Source organism: Lepidochelys kempii, chromosome 17, assembly GCF_965140285.1.
Source record: "Lepidochelys kempii isolate rLepKem1 chromosome 17, rLepKem1.hap1, whole genome shotgun sequence".
In the NCBI taxonomy this organism is placed as follows: domain Eukaryota; kingdom Metazoa; phylum Chordata; order Testudines; family Cheloniidae; genus Lepidochelys; species Lepidochelys kempii.
In genome coordinates, this window is record NC_136396.1 from 637,229 (window position 1) to 655,910 (window position 18,682).

The 18,682-nt window shown below is 45.9% G+C and overlaps 3 protein-coding genes across 8 annotated transcripts in view; 1 reads left to right on the top strand and 2 right to left on the bottom strand.

Annotated features, from left to right (window-relative positions):
• LOC140899881 (protein ABHD15-like) overlaps positions 1–7,750 on the bottom strand; it is a 49,738-nt gene extending 41,988 nt beyond the window's left edge. The window contains 1 exon segment of the mRNA XM_073316122.2: positions 7,665–7,750. The gene's annotated coding sequence lies outside the window, so the exon portion shown is untranslated.
• The window catches only part of SMYD4 (SET and MYND domain containing 4), a 37,334-nt gene that overhangs the window by 16,783 nt on the left and 1,869 nt on the right, over positions 1–18,682 (bottom strand). For 2 of the 6 annotated variants that reach the window (XM_073316107.2, XM_073316108.2), the window contains exons 3-10: positions 17,920–18,000; positions 15,685–16,855; positions 13,290–13,472; positions 12,395–12,564; positions 11,289–11,421; positions 10,672–10,788; positions 10,193–10,316; positions 7,665–9,382 (exon numbers count right to left, since the gene is read on the bottom strand). In XM_073316107.2, coding sequence (XP_073172208.2) covers positions 9,229–9,382; positions 10,193–10,316; positions 10,672–10,788; positions 11,289–11,421; positions 12,395–12,564; positions 13,290–13,472; positions 15,685–16,855; positions 17,920–18,000 — 2,133 coding nt within the window. In that variant the 3' untranslated portion in view covers positions 7,665–9,228. Of the gene's footprint in view, positions 1–7,664; positions 9,383–10,192; positions 10,317–10,671; positions 10,789–11,288; positions 11,422–12,394; positions 12,565–13,289; positions 13,473–15,684; positions 16,856–17,919; positions 18,001–18,682 lie in introns of those variants that run through there. The other 4 variants (XM_073316112.2, XM_073316109.2, XM_073316110.2 and 1 more) reach the window with 4 other exon arrangements.
• Positions 688–8,634, top strand: SERPINF1 (serpin family F member 1). Its single transcript, XM_073316123.2, has 8 exons — positions 688–807; positions 3,494–3,579; positions 3,990–4,191; positions 4,276–4,431; positions 5,366–5,569; positions 6,546–6,688; positions 7,570–7,780; positions 8,230–8,634. Exons 2-8 carry the CDS (start codon positions 3,502–3,504, stop codon positions 8,487–8,489), a joined length of 1,254 nt encoding a protein of 417 aa, XP_073172224.1. The 5' UTR covers positions 688–807; positions 3,494–3,501; the 3' UTR covers positions 8,490–8,634.

Consider the following 18,682-nt stretch of genomic DNA (forward strand, 5'->3'; position numbering starts at 1 on the left):
TCAGTTTTATGCTTCTCATTGCCTAGAGAGTAAGGCCTGCAGCACAGCAGGGACAGATTCCAGGACAATCCCACATATGGGGTTTGGCACAGCTGCCTTCACTACATTTTCAGCATTTCCCTCTAGACAAGCTGCTTGAGGCAATGGTCAGATAGCCACAGTCCCATCCCATCTCTCCTTCACTGAACATATTAACATTCTTGTTAATACTGACCCTGCAGCTTGGCTAGAGCTGCTCCTGGGTCCTTATTTGCTTTAAATCAGTATTTGGATCCTGCTGCTGGATCGAGGTTCTTGCTACGTTCAATGTTAAAGTTGCTGCTATATTAATGATGCTACTGCAGCTCCCACACAGCCATCACCAAGCATTTTATAACCCCCTGAGGTAGGGAAGGAATTGTCCCATTTTACAGATGGGGAAGCTGGGGCTCTGCGACGGGAGCTGACTTGCCCAAAGTCACACAAGGAGCTTGTGCAAAGCACAGAATAGAAGCCAGAGAACTTGGTTCTTAGTTTTATGCTTTAACCACTGACTGTTTCTCAAATAATGGGATTTGCTTTGGGAGCTGGATCAAGTGAAGGGTTAAAGCAAGCACAATGCAGTGACAATCACAGGATCAAAAATGAGAGCAGACCACTTTAAGAGAGCCCTGGGAAGTGTAACCTGAAGCCTGCTAAAGGCTGGGCTTGGGAGCAGTCTGCTGGCAGGCAGCAAAGAAAGCAGATGTGGCTGTTATAAACTCCATGCTGTCCAGACTCTCATCAAGGGTGGTAACATTAGACAGCACTGGCTGAGAGGAGTCCGAGGTAAGGAGCAATTCACCCTGCTTCCAGCCCTGTTGGCCCTCAGCTAGTAGCAATGGGAGTACCCAGAATTATGGGAAGGGCACAGGAATGAGCCCCCCGGGGGGGGGGGCAGCTCTCTTGCAGGGCCTGGGAGACAGGAGTGATGGTCCTTGCTGTGGTATGGCCTGGGGAGTGTAGAATTCCTCCTGGGGAACAGGAGTAGGCTGGAAATGGGGGACTCTCACAGAGGGCCTGGGGCTCTCCAGATGTCATGGGGCTCCTCCTGAAGGGACTGAGGGCCAGAAATGTGCTTGGGAACAAGGGTCCCTCCTGGAGGCTCTGAGGACCAAGCATGGATGGGCAGGGGTTACAATGCTGCATCAATTAGTGCTTGTGTTGCAGTTAGTTACTATTGGAAAGAAAAATATCTAAGTCTAGCAGAAAATTGAGTCAGACCCTCTCGGTGAGGTGCTCTGAGACACCCCCCAATAGAGAGAAACAGACCTCATGGGTGGGGTGGCTGAGATATCCCACACTCAAATGTGCTTAAGGATAGTTAGAGACCTTCAGAACTCTCTAGCCTGGGGGAAATGCTGTTTTATTTTAGAGCTGCAGAGATCCAGGGATCGGACAATTCGCGCTTTGAAAGCATCTTCTCAGCTTGTTTCCCAACCTGCTCTTTCTGAGTCTAACATCACAGACTGTGTGCTCTAGATCTTTTCCTCTCCTTTTAAACATAGCTACAGATTTTAAAGTCATGCTAGAAATCACCCCAGCTCTGCTCCAGTAAGGACTTTTTCTATCTGCAGTTTTGGCTGTGTGTATCATAACTGCAAAAATAGAATCCAGATGTTCAGGCCCATTCCGGCTCAGCAGGGCTTTGTCATTCTAAAATGGAAATCACTTCTTGGCAAAGCCTGAGAAATATGAGGGTGGTGACAATCTTGGCAAAGATGATAAGATCTGGGAATGCATGCTCCATTCTCATGCTCCCAGGAGCACAGAGCAGTTGGGAGCAGAGTATTGTAGAGCTTTTTTTCAGAACAAAGACCACACTTCATGGAAAACCCACGTCTCACGCCTAGCCCAGAGCACACCTCTCACACTACGCATAGTGGTAAAGCCAGGTGATGAATCTGCTTGCAGCAGGCATCCTCAGACAGCATCCAGCCAGAACCTCTCTGCTCACGTGTGCCACAGGAGGCAGGCCTGCTCAGAAATCCCCACCATAAGGCTCACTCTCACAGGAACAAGAAATCCCCAAATCACATCCACCATCACGCCACCTAACATTGCTTTGGTTCAGTACAGCAGCTCTACTCAGAGCATATTTTCTGCACTGGAAAGAAATCCAGAATACCGCTCTCCTGGGTGGGCGATGGTGTCTGAGCATAGATACAGTTTTGTGTCTGCTCTAAACAGAAACAATGCTACAGAGAAATCTCCTTTGGCAGGGATGCTGTAGATGCACATCGTGTTTCCTAAAGCAAAACTGCTATTCTGGAGAGAGGGTCTGGGGGAGCTTTTTCTTGTAGGGGAATCCTCTGCCTGAAAGGCTGGTCCCTGAATTATAGTCGTTTTGGACACGTGGCTTTAAGAGTTTGCAATTCTACCAACAGCCATGTTTGCTTCAGAGCTGCATTTAATTTGAAACACATGTGCAGACTCCTACTCCTTTGGCTGCACTGGATCACAGGGGTTAGTTAAATACAAGTGCCCTTCCTTTAATTTCTTTGGAATTTATATAAACATGGCTTTCACCCAGCCCATGGCATCTGACCTCAGGGAAATGGCATCCCTGCAATTGCTCTAATTTACCCAGGATGAACATTTGGGTAACACTACCCTTTGGGCCAGACACATCATTGTACAGAATCCTCCCATGCAGACACTGGAGAGGTTAACATTGGATTTCTGAAAAAGAACAGGATTACTGGCTCTAGGGAGCTTGGTGGTTTTTTCCTATCAGGAATCCTGAGTAAGCCCAGTCCTGTCCTTTACCTCCTCTCTGCTTTAGCCTCTACCCCATGGTATACATTTAGGGTGAGGAAGAGTTCGTAGGACTCCCTTTGGAGCCCATCAATGTTGCTATTTAAACAGCTACTGAGTGAGAGTGATAGTAAGGTGCTTATGCAGGCAGTAATCCTCCAAGGATAGGGCTACTCAGTGAGCAAGACTGAGGCTAGGAATTTAATTGGGGGGCTGGGCAGGGGGTGTATGCATGTTCAGGACAACAGCAGTAGCCCGTTAACTATCTATCTTTTATTTCATCCAGTGTTAGTTGTTGCACTTGCTGCTTTTGTATTAATATTGACATTTGAATGTATGGGATGTAAAGCAGCAAGAAGCATCTCTTGTGCACTGATCTGATCTAGTACCTTTCAGGGCCATGGAGTCTGGTGTCTTGTCTGAGAGCCAGGGTGATTTGCATCACATCTCTACCTCTGCTTTTGGGCACAGGCACACCTGCCCATGTGTCCACAAATGTGCATGCCACAATCTCAAGAAGCTCAAAGCAGCTGGAGCTGAAGCAGCTGAAGAAGCCAAAGGCTGAGGATTTGCAACTGGTCAGCTGTGCACACCAGGTCCTGCTGCAGACAGAGATGCAAATGCAGTTCCTGCTAGGTGTAGTAGACAGAGCTAGTTGGAACAAATAAGTAGGCAGATTGACTAGGGCAAACAGCTCTATTGTGTTCTTCCCTTCTAGGTGCCATCATGCAGACTCTGTTTGTTCTCCTGTGGTTAGGGCTCCTAGCCTCCCCCAGCAGATCTCAGGACTCTGCTACAGAGCAGGTGAGCGTGATACAAAACATGACAAGGAGAGTGAGAAACCTGGAACATAAAACTTCCAAAATTAAAATTCTAAATGGGAATATTAAGCACCATCCTCCAGAGTTGCCAAGGACAACCTAGGATCATAATGGGCAATGAAATGAGACAGGTAAGTCCTACTCTGCCTAGGTAAAAGCATGGTGGGATCTCTAGTAGGTACAGCAGGGAGGACTGGGTTCTATTCCCAGCTCTGCCTATGACATACTATGTGATCCTCAGTTTTCCCAATGGTAAGACAAGGCCAGTACTTCCCTAGTTTACAGAGGAATGTCTGTAAAGCACTTTGAAGGTGAACAGTTCTCTGGCTATCATTACTGCTCCTCCCTTCTGATACATAACAATTCTAAAGAAGTGTTTCTTGTGCCTGCAAGGACTCTGGTACCCCTGAAGGAGGCAACACAGAGGCTGCTGAGGAGGAAGATCCCTTCTACAAAAGCCCTGTAAACAAACTGGCAGCTGCAGTCTCCAACTTTGGCTATGACCTATATCGCCAGCAGTCGAGCAAGACTCCCACCGCCAATGTGTTACTGTCTCCCTTCAGTGTGGCTACTGCACTTTCTGGTATTTTACTAGGTGAGTCCCTACTCCTCCTCCTCCTCATGCATACTCGTGCATGGCTGGAGGGGGGCCTCATGCTCCCTTATTTATGGTTGGCAGGTGCTGGAGAGCGAACAGAAGACCTGATTTCTCGTACTCTCTTCTACGACCTGCTTGACAAGGCTGAGGTCCACAACACCTACAAGGAGCTACTGGCCAGCATCACTGCACCTGTAAAGGGCTTAAGAAGTGCCACCCGCATTGTTGTGGAGAAAAGTAAAAACCTATCTTGTTTTTGTCCCTGAGCAGCAGTCAGCAGAGCAAAATGGATGAGTAACTGTCACAGGCACCCATGGCTTCAGTTATGGGACACAGCTGTGCCTGGAGCCTGAGCAACTGCTTCCGCCCTGTGCTGATTGCGCCATGCAGTAACAATGTTGGGGGTCCCTATATAGAGCTTGGAAAATGTTTATTAAAATCAAAAGTGTCAACAGGGCACTTGGCAACAGAGCTGCTGGCACAGAAGGGACCCAAGAAAAAATTGCTTTGATAATTTCATCTCCTCTCTAAACCTCACTCTAGCTGTGCCTACCTCCCAGGAGCCATCTGATGTATTTTCAATTCCAGATACAGTTTGATTATATCTTTTGCTTTACAATAATGATCAGCCCCAGCCTGGAAGACAGATCATATAAGACTGTTTGACCCCTCAGCGTCAGTTAAAATGCCATGTTTCACTCTGCTCTAGACCATCTTGATAAGAATGCTAAAATCTCCCACTTTCCCCAGTCAGCCTAAGGGCTTGAGGAAGATCCAAGCTCCTCAATAAGCTGTAATCATATAAGGAGTGTAGGGACAGGGCTAGAGTCAGACACCAAAGTAGTGGCAGCTACAGGCAGGCTTTTGGTTCCTATCTCTCATCTTTACCCATTAGTTGAAGGTTTTTCCAGAGGACAGCATAGGATGTGGCTGTGAGACTTAGATAAATACATCAGTTCCCCACACAGCTTTAGTCAGACTCTCTAGGTGTTTGCACATGCCTGTGTATCACAACAATGGGTATTTAGAAGACCTTGGCTTACACATCTGTAAGTATGTCAGGAAAGGGCGCAGGTTGCTCACTGCCAAGCCTTCAGCTGTATGTCATTGCCTTGGGATTTAGTCTCTGATAGAGGGAGTAGGCTGCAGTAATGGTCTTTCTGCCCCTCAGAACTGAGAATGAAAATTGGGTTTGTGAGCCGGCTGGCGAAGTCCTATGGAGCACGTCCCAAGTTGCTGACTGGCAATGCCCAATCAGACCTTCAAGACATCAACAACTGGGTGCAACAACAGACCAAGGGAAAGATTGTCAAATTCCTGAAGGAGATACCTACAGGCATCAGCATCTTCCTCATCGGGGCAGCTTATTTCAAAGGTAAGAGCTTACTGTCATTCATGGCGGGGGAAACGGGGGGTCTCCTATTTGCATGCCAGAAAACACAGGAGGGAAGGTCAATTTCTGGCTAGAGCACACTGAAGAGGTAGGCAGAAAGACAGAGTGACAGGAGGAAACTTCTTTGAACACATGGATATAGATTCTCTACTGTGAGTTTAGTAAAGGAGGTGGGACAGATGCCTGATGAACATGGAAAGAACTTCCCCAGGGGAGGAGTCACTACTCACAGGAAGCTGAGTCTTGACCTGCTTGCAAAAAGGGGTCAGGGAAGGAGGAAAATGAAAGCCTGTAAGGATGAAAAAGACAGAATGCCCTGCCCAATGGAAGGAGATTCATCAAGAGTTCAGATGGGACTGTGCTTGCCACAGCACCCCTCTCCATGGACAGGAGATACTGGGGAGCCATTTTAGGGAATCCAGACATCAAGTATTTATATTACAAGAGAAGCTATTGGCCTAGTCGGACTCAGGGCCACGTAGTGCTGGGTGCTCCCTGAACAGGGGTACAGACACAGTCCCTGGCCTGGAGAGTTAACAAGTCAAGACAAGGAGCAAATACACAAAGGGTAGGTGGAGATTAGCAGTACCACTTGTATTTGTGCATATAAAGTATAAAATAATTATGTATTTATAATTACATAAATAAAATATCAGCTCTCTCCAACTGCTCCTCCACCCAACCAGCATATGTCAGATGACTTCATGTCCAATCTGGTTAAACCTCAGATGGGATGGAAGGGACTAGAGAGCCAACAGTAACAATAAGACAAAGTTGCAAGTATAGCTGATCCCAGTAACTGGCTCTCTCACCTCTATCATCCTCCACTTACCAAGACCAATCCCCTAAAGAAGGGCTATTTCATGTATGAAACCACAAAACCATTCCACTGGCTACACACCCAGGCCTTAGGTTTTCCCATTATTCCTGAACGTTCTTGTTTTATTTTTAAAAATAGGACAGTGGGAGACCAAGTTTGACCTTACAAAGACTACGCTGCAGGACTTCCACCTGGATGAAGACCGATCTGTGAAGGTGCCCATGATGTCGGACCCCAAAGCCATACTGCGATATGGCTTCGACTCAGAACTCAACTGCAAGGTCAGGTGAAGGACTGAGCAAGAAAGAGACGGTAGTCCCTGTGCAAAATAACCTCGCCCAAGACTAGGGAAAGATCCATCTTCACTCACTAGCTCCCCCCCACTAGAGGGTGAGTTCTGCCCCTCCCACCAAACTCCTGTAACTCTTATGCTTACATTGTACACCAGGGCAGAGAGCTTTGGGTTTTCTCAGAGAACTCCACATCCCCATGATCATATGGCAAGCAACTACATCTTTAAGTAGCACAAACATCTTTCCAGTCTGTACAGCCATCCCCAGCTGGGCAGGGAGGAAAGTGATAGGTTGCAGGGAAGGGCAGGCTCTTGTAGAAGTTTCTCTCTGACTCACTGCCTTTCAAAAAGTGGCAAGTTATTCGCTTTATGTGTTCCTGCCTGTTCCTAGTGGAGCTCCACCCCCCTGGTAAGCATCCTCCCTCTGACAGGGGAGGGAAAGTGCTGCTTCTGGGAATTAATCAAGGCTGCTCCTGAAATAGCTGGAAAGGTTGCTAGTGAGTTAGGCAGGGCTGACCGTGGGTCAGACTCCCAGAACTGGGGACTGTGCATAGCACAGCATCAGTATAGGGGTAGAAGTTCCAGCTGAGAATTCCACGGTGCCCCACAGCAATACTGTAATTCAGTACAGATTCTCACAGGAGAGATTTTTACAGCAGGAGGGACAGGGTTTAGGGCAGAAGTCTGCATTGTGGAGGGGCAAGGGGGACTTGTGGTGTAACAGATAAGCAGGGTGGGAAGGAAGAACCTGGTAGATGGAGTGGCTGGCTGGCCAACCAACCAAGGTTCAGAGACCATAGCTGGCACTGGGAGATTCTGCTGGTGTGTTTAGAGATAACTCCTTGTCTTTTTTTTTTACTACCCTTCCAGATTGCACAGCTACCACTAACAGGCGGTGTCAGTGCTATGTTCTTCCTGCCACAGAAGGTGACCCAGAACATGACCCTGATTGAGGAGAGTCTCACCTCAGAGTTTGTCCGTGACATTGACAGGGAGCTGAAGACAATTCACGCTGCGCTGAGCATACCCAGGCTGAAGCTGAGCTCTGAGGAGGCACTTAGAAGCACACTGCAGGAAATGAGTATGTACACAGCATGGCCCTCTGCAGGCTGCCGGGGCTCAGAGCAGTGAGCAGAGCTGCTCTTTCCTTCAGCTTCCTGAGAACAAGCAGTCAATTGTCACAAGCTAGGTCCTGCTGTCATATCTATGCACTTCATTGACAACTGCAGCTCATGCTTCCATCTCTCATATAGGCTCTGCCTAGGGGCCACTCCCACCATCCCCCAATGAGCTCAATGGGCCCTATGAATAGGGTTGCCAATTTTGGTTGGATGTATTCCTGGAGATTTCATCACATGACAATCTTTAATTCCTGGAAACTCCAGGCCAACCCTGGAGGGTTGGCAACCCTGCCTATGACTCCTCCCCTCTACAGCACTAGTAGTACTGCCCCAATCTGCAGCACTGTCTCCTCACCCTCCCAGAAGGCCCCTTCTTCCTAGCTAATGGAATCTTCCTCCTTTCCCATAGGGCTCCAGTCGCTCTTCACATCACCTGACTTCAGCAAGATTTCTCCCAAATCCACCAAGCTCTCTCATGTGCAACACAAGGCAGTCCTGGAACTAAATGAAGATGGGGCAAGATCCACACCAAATCCTGTAGAGAATGCTGCTCGCCTGACCTTCCCCCTTGACTACCATCTGGACAGACCTTTCCTATTTGTGCTGCGGGATGACGTCACGGGAACCCTCCTCTTTATTGGCAAAATCCTGGACCCCAGGAGCACTTAGCTCCATGGACAGCAGCCTGCAACGTTAGAGTCCTCCAGAAAGGCTGGGGTAACTGGGAAGGATGCTGGGTCCCTGCTCTGCTGCACAGATTTTAACTTGCAAATCTTATGCCTACATGCTGCAATAAAAGAGCTTTTGTCACGAACATCTCAAAGCGCCGCAATGTTCTCCCTTGTGACACAGGCCCTGGTTCAGTTTGCATTGGGTCCCCATACCAGTTTCCCAGAGTTCCTCCAACATCACCATATGTCCCCTCTGGTGAGCCCCACTGTTCTGGCCTAAGTTCTATTGCATCCCCTTCATCTTGTGGCTCTACATTTCCTGGCCTGCTGCCCGCCTCATTCCAGCCCCGTGTCTCTCATGTTTGCAGGAATAGGTGTGCTGAATGGCAGGCAATAGGTGAATAGTACTTCACCACTATTGTTTGCTTTCGAAAACTGTGGGCGTGGGGGGGGGGGGGGGGCTGCGTGCATAGGACCAACATTTAACCCTCCAGGGAAGAACCACAACTTCAGAAAAAACACATAATGGGCTCTCAAAAGCATGTTAAGAAATTCTACAGCAACATTCATTTCTATGAGACAGCCCTTCTGTCAGTACCACAGTGGTGTCCTCTCCCATGTCAGCAGTGATCAGCTTGATTCCCTGGCCCTCCCTAGGGACATTTCAGAGCTCACCCAGCTTGTAGCCAGGCCTTGTTTGCATGGCTGCCCTGCCACATGGCAGCTTCCTTTGTTAGTCACTCAACCCTGTGAAGGAGGTTTCTGGGCAGCTCCAGCAGACAGGCTCTCATCTCCTGCAGTTCCTGGACCTGGGCATTCTGAGGGCCACAGTGCACAGACAAAACCGTCTCTGCTCTTTGAATTGTGCACAGAGCTTCAGACACTGCAAACCTGAAGTACAGAGGGAAGAAGTGAGAGAAAGATTTAGGGGACAATCTTCCCACAGCACATTTGATGAAGTCATTCATTCAGCACCCTTCATCCTTTCCTCCATTTCCCCCTAAGCCAGGACAGCTCAGGGAATTTCTGTCTCAGTGAAAGAAGGAAGAGGTGCCTGATCACATGGGTAGGACTCACCCTCGGCATCCCATCACTATCAGGTAAATGCCCTGTTTTAGCTAGGGGAACTCAAAGTGCTTCACCCTTGGAAAAACAGCCATATTATCTTATTGCCACTCTTGCCAAGGTGGGAGACAGTTAAACCAGAAATACTGATAAGAAAGGGGTCTACAAAAAAAGTAATGAGATCTGCTGGCCAATGGGTTAGAAGAGAAAGCGTCTGGGACACTGTCACTTTAAAAGGAAGCGTCAACAGCACTGCAGTACTGGGGCCTGAACACTCCATGGTACCTGGGATGCCAGAGAAGCAGTAACAGGAAAGGGGATGATAGGACAGGAGTGGGACAGATGAATGGGTAGGAAGGATGCCAAAAGGAACACAAGACGGTTGTGGAGCCCCTAGCCAACTGAAGGAAACTTTCATTTGATCCAAATACTTCGCAGCCTCCACCTCATCCTGGATAAAGGGCAGATGTCTCCCCTTTGCCAGAACATCCAGGAGTCCTGGAAGACATCTTGCAAAGGGACTAATGATGCCAAGGACTTCCTGCCACATCCCCATCTCAGAGACACAAGGACATGGACTAAAGCAGGGAAGAGATGGAGAATGAAGGGTGAGATAGTGGGAATGGGGCTCTTTACCCATTAAAGAGGACTTGCGCCAGTTTGAAGAGTTCATGACCTGTTTCCACACTGGACGGTCCATGGCGAGTTTCCACAATTTGAATGCTGCGCTGCAGGTGCTTCGCTGCTTCCTGCCACTTTCCTGGCCAAAGAAAGAATGGATTATTAAAGCTCCCTTTCTATAGCCACTGGAAGGAACTCAAAGGACTTTACAACTTTAGTGAACTAAGACTCACAGAGGGGTGTTATCCTTATTGTACAGAGTGGGAAACTGAGGCACACAAGGTCACACAGCCAGTCCCTGTTGGCTGGGAATAGAGACTGTGGCTAAAACTAGATTCCTAAGAAGATTCCGCTATGTGAGTTTAGTGGGCTGCAATAAGAGAAGGGAGGTGAGAAAGGGAACAGACTAATCAGGGAATCTCCTTCTACTGACATTAGAATTAATAGGCCAGCCATACAAAAATGACCCCAGAGGCGACAGGAAGACATCTTACCAAGTGTGGCATAACCCTGTGCCAGGTGATCCTCAATCTCGCCCACCAGCATGTGCTCTGCAGACAGGAAGTTCTCTGCATCCATCCGGCACCTCATCAGCAGCTCAACAGCCTGATCTGCAAATCCAGGGAACAAAAGCACTTTTCCACAAGACATGAACCCATTTCAGTTGCCAGCTAGCCATGGTCTATGAAGTGAGATTGGGTCCATCTATTCCCACCCCCCAGCCTTGAGCAGTTAGCCCTGGACTTTATATGTTGTTCTTGCAGAATTATCTAGGGTCACCATTTCTATTTCAGTCTGAAGCCTGTCTGACCTAATGCAGAGTCACCGGGGGCAGGGGGACCTTCTGGAACATAGGGTCTGGGCCCAAACCTTCAACATTTCCCTGAATTCCCTCATATTCCAGTGGAGCAAACATGAGATTTAGCCTCCCAGTCTGATCAGCAGCATAAGCAGCCTACCACTTGTGCTCCCAGGGATTCCAGCTTCATATCAGCAGTACCTAAATGCTTGGGCAAAACTGCCATCTGGTGGCTGGGACCAGGATCTTGCTATAAAGATTACTTGTGTAATGAACTGAACAACGTCCAAGACAGATGGCTGGCTCTCTTACTGGGCTGGTTGTCTTGGAGAAGTCCCAGTGCTGTTTTAACTTGCAGCTGAAGGTCCCATAACTGGTGTAGGAGGTAATCCCTGCCAACCAAGAGTGTACAAGCACCACTGGAACAGCGAAGCACAGCTTCCCCCTGTGGAAGTCACAGAATCATAGGGACCTCAAGAGGTCAAGTCCAGCCCCTGCACTCAAGGCAGGACTAAATTATCTAGACCAAGCCACCTTTACAATAATTTTTGCACACAGAAAGCATAGAGTTGTGTATCTCTACGCCCCATAGTGTATTACAGGGCTATTGCACTGTTTCCCAGCCACACTTTAAACAAAGGGGCCTGTCTGTGTGCTGGTGTTATATCTTCAGATCTCTGGAAGAAAGCTGAAGGAGTAGCCCTGGCAATGGTGCCAGCCTGAGCCCACTTAGATACGGCCAAAATAGGGCATGGGCCACCCAATTAATCTTCACAGAAAACACACACTTTCTCTTCCCTCTTTCTTGATGGCTCATAGCTCTACAGTTGTTTTTTAACTTCTAAAACAGCAACATGGCTGTGCAGGGTATTTTACAAAAAGAGATGAAACAGAGTCTCTACCCTAAGAGCTTACAATCTGAAGACCAGACCAGACCAACAGGAAAAGAGACCACCAGGAGGCTGGTGGAGGATTAGGCCAAAGATCATATGATCTTGTGGTTGCAAGAGAGAGTAATGCGCAGATCCTATTAGGACCCTAGTAGGACTGTTTTTAGTTTATAAACCTTCCTTGAGAAGTGGGTTTTGTGAAGGGATTACTGAGAGCAAGGGCACAAGGCAGACACATTAAGGGGTTTCCAAACATCTGGAAGATTAGGAGGGTGGGGAGAACACAGTACTTGAGTGGGACCCCTTGATTGTGGCAACCTTTCCCTCTGGACAGGCTGGAGAAGTACAAGTCTTCCAAGAGGGTTGCTAGAGAATAACGAGACCATCCCTCACTTCTGCCTAGTCCGAAGAGCAGGGGCCCTGGACTCAGATCCCCACCTTGCCCCTCACAGTACAATGCCAGAGTGCAGAGAACATTTAGTTTTACTAACATTTCAAAAGTTACACAGTTGTGATTATGAAAGTTACCTGCATTGAAGCATGGCAGCTGGAACAGCAGAATATATCCGTTGTGGCTACTATGCCTGTGACATCAGACCCCAACTCATCCAGGCAGGCCTGGCATTGACACTCAAAGAAATACTGACAAAGGAGCCGTTGCCGCCTCTCAGCAGCCCTCATTCTGCATCGGTGAGGCCCTACAAAGGGATGATAATGAGTCAAAGAGATGATACATTAAGAAAGCAGGGAAGTTGGATACCTAACTACAGACTAAAATCCACCCTGCCATGGATTGAGAGGGAATATATAATCTGTAAAAAAAACGAGGAATACTTGTGGCACCTTAGAGACTAACAAATATACCCAAATACATTTGTTAGGTTTCAGAGTGGTAGCTGTGTTAGTCTGTATCAGCAAAAAAAACCGAGGAGTACTTGTGGCACCTTAGAGACTAACAAATGTATTTGGGTAAATTTGTTAGTCTCTAAGGTGCCACAAGTATTCCTCGGTTTTTTTTGCTGATACAGACTAACACAGCTACCACTCTGAAACCTATTTAATCTGCGGCTTCATTACATTTTGGATTTCCTACCCACATCGGAGGCCTTGCAGTGAAATTAATGGGATTGAAGAAGGGGTTGGTGTGGCCCAGTGCCTCTATGTCAGGGCTATAGACTGTGGGTCCCACATCTTGAGATGCAACTAGAGAGTGACCGTAAGAGATAAACGGCAGGAATAGGAGGTCTCATGCTGAGGTCATTGATGCAGGGTTGTGCACACACATGCATGTGTGGATAGAACAGAGACAAACTCCAAACACATGTTTGGAAATGTTACCCTTGTGGCCATGATACTGCAGGGACTGCAGAGGTGAAAGGTCACTTGTGTACCCTATGTATTCCTGAAAGGGACTGCAACTTACCATAGCAATGGAAAATCTCTTGCCCTCTTGGGATTGGCTGCGATGCCCTGACTCTGACAGCAGTCCCACTGAAAGTCACGCTAGTATTAGGGTCACAGGAATGGTTCAGGAGGCTGGTGACAGGGAAGAGGGCTGTGGCCAGGCGCACCTCCTCACTATCTGCAACAATGCTGTCTCCAGACTCTAAAGACCACACAACATAAAAAGGGCCAAATACATCACGAAATCAGACCTAGTGACCTACTTTGCTTATATTCCAGGCACTGAATCTAATCACAGCAAAACATCAGCAGCAAAAAAAAGTTTTTGGTGTTTTAATGTGATAATAAAAGAATAATTACTAAACAAATTTGAAAGCTGCCATGCTCACAGTCTGACCATGTGGAGATGGTTTTGGGTAATCAGCTCCCCATTTGAATCCACAGGGAAAGCAAAGAGTTTCTAGACTGCTGAAGGTAAGTTCTATTCTTCTAGACTGCTACTATAATACAAATACTAAGTTTAAATATTTGGTTTAGCTGCTGTTTAACTGAAATATTTTTAAAAACAGAACTTAAAATTGTAAATTTAGAAATCTTTGCATCCAAATCATTTCTCCCTGCATCCAAACGAAGAGCAGATTCCCTAAGGTCTACTCTATAATGTCATTATATTTGACATTATAAAAAGATAAAAAATAATCTAATTCTGCCAATAGATGTCTATTTTTAAGCATTTCCCCCCCATTTTTATCAATTTAAACGTTCATGTGTGCAAAATTATGGGTAATAAGCAATTTTTTCGATTTATATTAATTTAAATTTTCACAGCTATGAGAAATTATGGGGGAGTCAGAATCATTAAATGGCAGTAGACATTGAGATTTAAAAAGTTAAAGCTTTATAGCTGTTAAAACACAAACTGTCAACATCCCATGTGAAAATATACAAAGTAAATATCCTTAAATCAAACTCAAATCAAAATAGTTCTCAAGCAGCATTTTTCTTACTTTCCCTATTTGTAAATTTTGATAGAAGTATTTTGTTTGTTTCTATGTGTATGGTGAAACTGATGTTTACTTATATTTGCTGAAAAAAATCTAATCCTTCCAAGCTTAGTTATCTATCAAACTAGGGAAATGTGGTCTAGATGAAATCATCATAAGCTGGGTGCAAAATTGGCTGAAAGACTGTACTCAGAGTAGTTATCAGTGGTTCACGGTCAAACTGGGAGGGCATATCCAGTGGGGTTCTGCAGGGGTCAGTCCTGGATTCAGTACTATACAATATTTTCATTAAGGACTTGGATAACAGAATGGAGAGTATGCTTATAAAATTTGCAGATGACAACAACCTGGGAGTGGTTGCAAGTACTTTAGAAGACAGGATTACAATTCAAAACAACCTTGAAAAATCGGAGAATTGGTCTGAATTCAACAAGATGAAATTTAATAAAGATAAGTGCAAAGTACTCCACTTAGGAAAGAAAAATCAAATGCACAACTACAAAATGGGAAATAACTGGCTAGTTGGTAGTACTGTTGAACAGAATCTGGGAGTTATAATGGATTACAAATTGAATGAGTCCACAATGTGATGCAGCTGTGAAAAAGGCTAGTATCTTTCTAGGGTGTATATACAGGAGCATTATGAATAAGATGCAGGCGGTAACTGTCCCACTTTATTGGCACTGGTTAGGCCTCAGCTGGAGTACTGTGTCCATTTCTGGGTACCACAGTTTAGGAAAGATGTGGATAAATTGGAGAGTGTGCAGAGGAGAGCAATAAAAATGACAAATCAGATTTTCTAAACCTTTTAGAAGGAAAGGTTAAAAACATGGTCATTCAGTTGAGAAAAGAAGACTGGCAGGGGTGGTGGGGTGGGGTGTTGAAAACAGTCTTCACATATTTTAAGGGCTGTTATAAAGAGGATGGTGATCAATTGTTCTCCATGAAGGTAGGACAAGGAATAAAGGGCTTAATCTGCAGTCCTGGAGATTTAGGTTAGATATCAGGAAAAACTTTTCACTTATAATGATAGTAAAGCTCTGGTATGGACTTCCAAGGGAGGTAGTGATATCTCCATCATTGCAAGTTTTTAAAAACAGGTTGGACAAACATCTGGCAGGGATGATCTAAGTTTACTTGGTCCTGTCGCAGCACAGGGGGCTGGACTTGACGATTTCTTGAGGTCACTTCTAGCCCTACATTTGTATGAGTCTATGCTGGGCATACCACTAGGAAAGAATAAGGAAGTTTCCATTGTAAAAGAGATTATGAGGTTTTAGGGAGATAAGATACTTACACAAAGTTTATGCGAGTGCAGTGTGATCTCTAAGAGTGCTCATCCATTTACTATATCCCTCCCAAAGGACAATCCAACGAGGACAAGAGAGAAGAGTACAGTTTCTCACTGACCTGACTCCCGGATTGCAGTCACTGCTTGAGCATTACATTGCAGCTGCAACATATGCCTCAGCATTGCTTCTCCCAGAATCTTCAGCTCCGGAGACAATTCAGCAGACAACTTCACATGTGCTTTCAGTTTGGACTGGCTCTCACATGACTCCTGACTAAAAATGGTCAGATCTGTGTTGAGCAGTTTCTTGCATATGGCTATTATGCTCAGGCTGCAAAGGAACTTGTGTTCAGGGCTGTGCTTTTCAGCATGGGTCAAAAGGTTGAAGACAGCTTGGTAAGAACCCTGGTACTGTCCATCATCCTCACAACCAGGAATCAAAGGCTTTGGTTTCTCAGAGAGACCCTCCATGCCAGCTGTGGAATCTCGTGTCTCATCCAGACTCTTACCTCTGGCTTCAGCCTTGTAAAGTTCCTTGTCATCTCCATGAAACTGCTTCACTAAGCTGCTAACCTCTGCAAATCCAGCCACTAGAACAGTTCTTAAGGCAACATGGGAGAAGACCCCTAGTGTGAGCAGCAGTGCCCCTAATGGGCACTCTGTACTGTGATAGTGCTCCCATGCCAGCTGTGCACACTTCTTGCTGCAGTACTTGGCATAGCTACACCCCCCGCAGGGCACTGAAGCCAAGAGCTGCTTCAAGCAGCGATGACAGTGGAGGTCCCCATTAGTTACCCTAGTATCCCATGTTGTTTCAGCACTGTCCTGGAGCAACAGACCCTTCCCTGGGCTGAGCACACTTACAAAGGCCTCCTCTTTCACCAAGTTCTCCCCTGGCAGAATATCTTTGGTGGCAACCAGATGACGTCCTTTGCAGGAGTTAAAGTTCAAGCTCACAGATGAAGATGCACTTGAAATTTTACCATTTTCTTCCCAGAATTCCAAGTCCTTTTGAGTTTTGCTGAGTGCTTCCGGCACCGATAGTGGGCTACTCTCCTTCTCATGTGCTTTCACTTTAAGTTGGCTGATTTTTCTTAGCAAAATCTGGCGTGTGGTACTAGTCAGACTCTGATCCATAGCTATTTTACTCTCCACCTTGCTGATGACCCCTGCTGCCTCCTGTAATCTTCCCAGAAGAAGCAGACACTCAGTTTTCCGCAGCAAGATCTTAGGCTGCAATCTGTCTGGATAGCCCTGGGCTTGAGCCCTGTCAATGTCTTCCAGACAATCCTGGAAGCGAATACAAGAGACGTTTTAAATGACTTTGAAAAATGCCTGAAAGATTTTTACTCTTCTGCCTCATCTGAGATTGGGCACATTTCATTTATTTAGAACTGCATTAACTAAGTTTCTGGTCCATGACTGAACAGGGGTCACAGTAAAGTCTTATACAGTGCTGCCACTTTAAAAGTGAGACCATCCCACAGAGAGAAAGGGTGAAGAGACTCTGCAGGAATTCAGAAAAGCACCTGCAGTTTGAAGCAGTTTTAAAACCATATCGGACCACGGCCTCTTGTTCTGGTATTTAAACTTTGTTCTTTAGTCATCTTAATTTGGATTTAAATAAACACAAGAACACCTATCCTAGGTCTAGTGTACAGGGCTTGGATAATATAGCTTTAATTAGTTAGTAAGACCTCTACTGGCTTTCCCTCTCTTCTAGGTTTTAAAAGCTACTGGAATGCAGAGCAGCAGTGTATAAATGTAGGTAGGCACTGCATGTTGTATACAGTTAGTAAATATGGTGATATGGACTTCACTGTGCCAGTGTGGTTTCTTCACATTATGTTTGCTATATAAAGAGCAAAGGACACAACACCAAGTCCTAGGCACCCTTGTCATCCACTAAAACTATACCATAAAAACCATTACAAAAACAGCAGCAAGAACACATTACAAACCAGATTAATATCACCCACTGCTCAGGTTCCAAAAGAGAAATCCTACTCTAGCCATCCCCAAATGCCATCTTAGGCTATTTTGAACCAAGAGCACACAATGTTGAGCAATGGTCTCCCACTGAGGTATGGCCTTTTCCAATTTAGTGGCACTTCATTTTAACACCTTCAACTAGCCCGACTGCTGCTGTCTTTTGGGCAACATATAGGGGGATTACGCAGTGCTGGCACCTTCAGAAACACACAGCATGCCACTTTTTTGAAGTTGTGGCACAGCATATAAAACACAATTGAATAGCTGCAAAAACTTCACTGCCATTACCGGATTCTCTATACCCAGTTTTCAAAATGAATAGCTGCTGGGTTGTCCTTGATTCTGTCAAATCTAGGACTTACCTCAAACTGACCCAAGTGAAAGAGGGCTGCAGAGCGATTGGCATAACACAATGACATTTCTGGGCTGTTGTGGGACACTGCCTGCAAAGACCAAAAAGAGTAGTTGGCACATTGAGAAAGAGTGACTGGTATATGTTCTATGGGCAGCTTGGGTTCTGGGACATGAAATGTGCGTGGTCAGGGCTGGGAAAGGGAGAGTAGTGGGGTAAAGAGTCAATTCAACCTGTTATGTGCCAACCATTGGATTAGTGTACTGGAGATTTTCATTCCCAATCTTGCTTATCTTGACCTCTTCCACCTTTATTCCACATCATAACGGGGTTAGGAGGGCTTGTGAGATTCTTGGATATATAAACAGGGAAATACAGAGGAGCAGGGAGGTAGTTTATCTCTGTAGATTACATTAGTGAATCCATTACTGGAATAGTATTCCTGATTTTGATGCCTACTCTTCAAAGAGAGATGTTGATAAATTGGAGAGGATTCAGAAAATGGAAAAATTACTCAAGTTCTGAAAATCCTGCCTTACAGCAAAAGACTTAAGAAGCTCAATCTATTTAGTTACTATATGGTTAAAAGATGACTCAATCAGTCTATAAGTACTTGCACACGAACACTTCATTATGCCTTTTTCTGTTAGACTAAATTCAGACTTGAAACACATTGCAAAATTTTAACAGAGAGATCAACCAACCACTGGAACAATTTGCCTAAGGACATGGTGGATTTTCCATCACTTGAAATCTTTAAACCAAAACTGGAT